We start from the raw sequence: 4,141 nt of genomic DNA, 5'->3' as shown, positions 1-4,141 counted from the left end.
TAACAAGCCGCACGGTTGAAATGACTAAAGCTGTAGCATATAATTACCCCCCGTCCCCTCACAATGAACACTCAGCAGCACTCAGCAGCCCCCACTGCTCTGTAATATTCACGGCTCATTATCATGCAGGCACCTCCCCTCCGGCGCGGTACCTTGGCGCGGTCGATGTTCACGCCGCTCATGCTCCTGCTGCGGTCTACGAGGAAGATAAATTCTCCCTGGGCTTTCCGGAGGTCTGGCTGGACGGTCCTCAAGTCGGGGCAGAAGTTGAGCATGACGACGGGATGGTGGGGGATGTCCTTGTTCAGCCGCTTCCTGATAATTTCCGTCTGCAAGAAAGAAGGAGAGAGTTCGAGGGGCAGATTTTTTTCTGCCCCTTTGCACTTAGAGCAGGGCTGTGTGCCTGGGGATGGAAGTGTGTGGCTTTTTGGGGGCTTGTTGTGGCCTCAGTGGTGACACCAGCTGAGCTCAGGCCGTGCCTCGTGTTGTTCTGTCCGTAACCCCTACAGAGCTGCTCTAGGGTGAAGGGACCTCCTGCCTCCTCCTGGGCACGAGGGGTCAATGGTTGGTAGAAAGCCTAAACCACAGACTCCCTGCATGCAGAGAAGAGAGCCTGGAGGAGAAATTAGAAGATCTGGCCCCACACAGCAGCTTGCAAAAATGAATCTCCAAATATTTCTTTAGATTCCTCCTGAAAATCCAGTTCATGAGTGCAGCTTAGCGTGACACCAAGGTGCACCGAAGGTTTTGCCCATGGTCACTCAATAACAAAGTGCCTGATACCGCCCTCAGAGTGCTCTGTTCACCGCTTCGATTCATTTCTGCCACCTCGGGTTTGCTGGGTTTTCTGCCCATTTCTCTTCCCACTTTGCTTTGCTCGGATTGAAACACTTTGCAAAGCCGAAATGGTTGCTCAAGACATCGTTCGATAGGAACCGGCGTGATGTACGTCTCCGTGCTGCACACAGCTCTGGTGGCTCTCTGCATTCTCCCTCCTTCTATTTCAGGTATCCATCTTCATTAAAAACGTGGTACAATTAAACTGGGGAGTGGGGGGAAGCCCATTCCTCTTGCGATGGGTTTATCATGTGTGCAGGAAGCAGTCCCAGGTGCAGGGTCCGCATTGGTGCTTTCGAGGACCTCACAGGGGCACAGCCCGCGGCCCTTCAACCCCAGGGCTGCCGCACCGAAACACACTCTGCCATGAGCAGAGGCTTTCCTTGCCTCATTTTTTTTCCCTTCTTGTTTCTGTTTCTTGCTGGTTTCACCAGGGGTAAACCAGACCCCAAATGACCAGGCTTGTTTTCTCCAGCCGTGAGTCATATTCCTAGATCTACGAGTTAACGACCGACCTCTATTTTACATAACGCGCTAAACTCCAGCAGATCGGGCTTCGCTCGTGGCTGCGGTGCCAGAGCGCTGCTCCCTCGACCCCTGCGAAAAGACGGTTCCTGTTCACAGAAACAAAGGTGTCGTTCATCCTCCCGCATCCCACTCTCACACTTTGGAGCACAAATTAACCAGTCCCCGGGAAATCGAAGGGCTTTTTCCATCCTCATTTTCCTCCAGCCATACGATATCATTTTGCTGAACATCTTTCCCAGAACATTGATCAAAATTCAGACTAAAGGGATCCTTGCTGCCTCTCTGTCGTGCCAAGCTCCCTGGGATGCTCTTGGGACCCAAGAGATAAAACCCCTGCATGATCAGGATGAGCCCAAAGCCTGGATTTCCCACTGACTTCCTAGTGAATTTTACAGGCAAGGCTTGGCTAAACAGCCTCAGAGCTGCTGCTGCAGGTCAGCCACAAACGCAAGCATCTCATCCGCACCTTCTCTTCTCCTCCCCTCCGTTCCCCTTCACCCGTTATCCAATTTCAGCACACTAATCAGATCTTGTCGGCCGAACGCCACTTCCAGCACGCGTTCGTCCCCACCGCCCTGCTGGCTGACGGGCATCCAAGGCTTTTGCATAACCAAACTAAAGGAGAACTAATTATCATTTAGCGTTGGAATTTCTGGGCTAATTTAATTTAAGCCGAGAAGTGCCTGGTGTCATGCTCTGAGCATCTCTGACAAGCCCATTTTCTACCCCAGATATCCAGGATGCTTTCTCTCCTTTTGACCATCCCAGTGCAGTTGCTCCCCAGACTCGCTGGGGCAACGACGTTGGTTTCCTGCAGGGAAATGGCTCCAGAACGATCCCCGCACCCCCCTTAGACAATTTGACGTGCTAAAGGCACAGAAATAATTAGAGAGCCATCTGAGCTGTAGCGTGGGAGGTTTCATCTCGTTCCACCTGCCACACGCTGAAACACAATTAGAAGAGGAGCCTGCCGTGTGAGCAAGCGCAGTCCCGAGCCATGAGAGAGCGAGAGTGCAGGGCAAAAAGGAAGAGCCACGGGCTGCCATGTCTCCGGCAAAATCGCGGCGGCACAGGGAGGCACCTCTGCAGCAGGTTGGGGATGTCTGCCAGGCAAGGGCCCAGGCTCAGACCTGCGGAGAATGGGCTGAAGGGGAAAACGAGCATCCCCGGTTGCAAAGGAGAGCGTGGCGGGCTGTGACAGCGAGCCCTGTGCCTCGGGTGAAGGCGCCCACCCTGGAAATTCAGAGGGCTCTGGCTGGTCTGCCCCTCTTCCCCAGTCCCAGACACACTGATGTGGCAGCTCAGAAGTGCTGGGCTGTCACTCAGTGCTTCAGAACTGCTGAAAGATGAGGCACAAATCCCAGAGCAGATTTTTTTTCTTTTTCCTATTTGCTGATCAGCAGAACAAAGGGAAGTTTCTCCTACCTTGCCTTCAGTTCAGCTCATTATTCCAAGCAAAATCACTTATTTCTCTCTGACAGCTATCCAGAAACCGTAAACATTTACTGAGCAATTAAAAGAATATTTTATTCTATGTCACTGCAATAATTATAATACCCTTAATGCTGTAACAATGTACCTATCTAATTATGCTATGCTAGACTGGTACTAATTATACACACAATAACCATCTCAGAGCTTCTTCCACACCCAGTTTATCAGAAGCACTGCAGAATTTTCCCCTCTCCCCCCACACAAGCCCCTCTCTGAGGGAGGATGCTGCAGAGCTTATTGGACCAGCGTGATATCTGGTACTTGCAAGCATTTGCTTGCTCAGATCCAGCCCCGAGGAAAGCCTCGGCAAACACCTGCAGCTTTTGTTTCTCACCTTTTTCTCAGCACTGGGGTCTTTCTTAGTGCCTTTAATGAAATCGTTCTTCCCCTTCAGGTGTCGTTCATACTCTGCAGGAGTCATATCACCTTCTTCCATTAAGATGTGAGGCATGTGGGGCTCTGGAAATACAGAGATTCAGGTGATGAACGGCCTTAGCTAAACTTTAGGTTTGGCAGAGCACCCTCAGTCGTGAAAACGGAGCAATATCTCTGAGCCTGGGCAGTAGGGACAACCCTGAGAAGGTCCAGGATGATCTCTCAGGAAGCCCAACCCCTGATGACACTTGCGAAACCAGAGCTAACCCAGCTGTCCCCAGCACCGCAGAGGAGGGTCCCAGGAAGCGGAAAGACCAGCCGAGAGGAAGCGGAGCCCACCTACCACTTGGGTGGATCAAGATCTCCACGGGTCTGTCGAAGGTGTGTTTATCGGCCAGTGTGATCACGATGCTCTTGGCCGAGCGAGCGGAGGGGTCAGCGTCTGCTCGGATCTTGTGCGTCGGGCTCTCGACACCTGCCCAGGGAAACCAAGGAGCGTTAGGGACAGGGGATAGGGAAGACCAGGGAGAGGAGACAGCACGATGGCAGAGGACAGGAACCGAGCTGACTCTTCGATTAACAGGTTAACATCGGTGCTGTACTGGCAAATCTGCCTCAGCGCAGTTAACTTGCCAAAACAGGCTTGACATCGGGGAGGCAAAGAAGGAAGAGTGTGGATGTTGCCCTGAGGCAGTGACAAACCAGCCTGGTGCTCCTACCTGCCAGCAAGCACGGCCCCCGGATCTCCAGGTGGAAGCTAAACTCGTACTCGAAGGGGTTGGTGGCCTCAGTCTCCAGCAGCTGAGCCAGGCACAACCTGCTCCCTCGCTCCGGGCTCCCCGATCCACAGGAGTTCTTGTCCCTGCCAGCGAGATGAATCCCAGTGAAAGCTGTGCACGTTTCCAAT

General features: G+C 52.8%; 1 protein-coding gene across 1 annotated transcript in view; it reads right to left on the bottom strand.

Moving 5' to 3' along the window:
• The window catches only part of LOC104274511 (von Willebrand factor A domain-containing protein 5B1-like), a gene marked incomplete at its 3' end in the record, with an annotated part of 13,487 nt that overhangs the window by 8,061 nt on the left and 1,285 nt on the right, over nucleotides 1–4,141 (bottom strand). Inside the window, 4 exon segments of the mRNA XM_009870161.1 lie at nucleotides 153–329; nucleotides 3,194–3,318; nucleotides 3,578–3,709; nucleotides 3,954–4,136. Of these exon segments, the coding sequence (XP_009868463.1) occupies nucleotides 153–329; nucleotides 3,194–3,318; nucleotides 3,578–3,709; nucleotides 3,954–4,136 (617 nt within the window).

The sequence above is a fragment of the Apaloderma vittatum genome, unplaced genomic scaffold (genome assembly GCF_000703405.1).
Source record: "Apaloderma vittatum isolate BGI_N311 unplaced genomic scaffold, ASM70340v1 scaffold30245, whole genome shotgun sequence".
Lineage (NCBI taxonomy): Eukaryota > Metazoa > Chordata > Aves > Trogoniformes > Trogonidae > Apaloderma > Apaloderma vittatum.
Note: the sequence above shows the minus strand (reverse complement) of the source record. Positions and strands in the feature narration are given on the sequence as shown.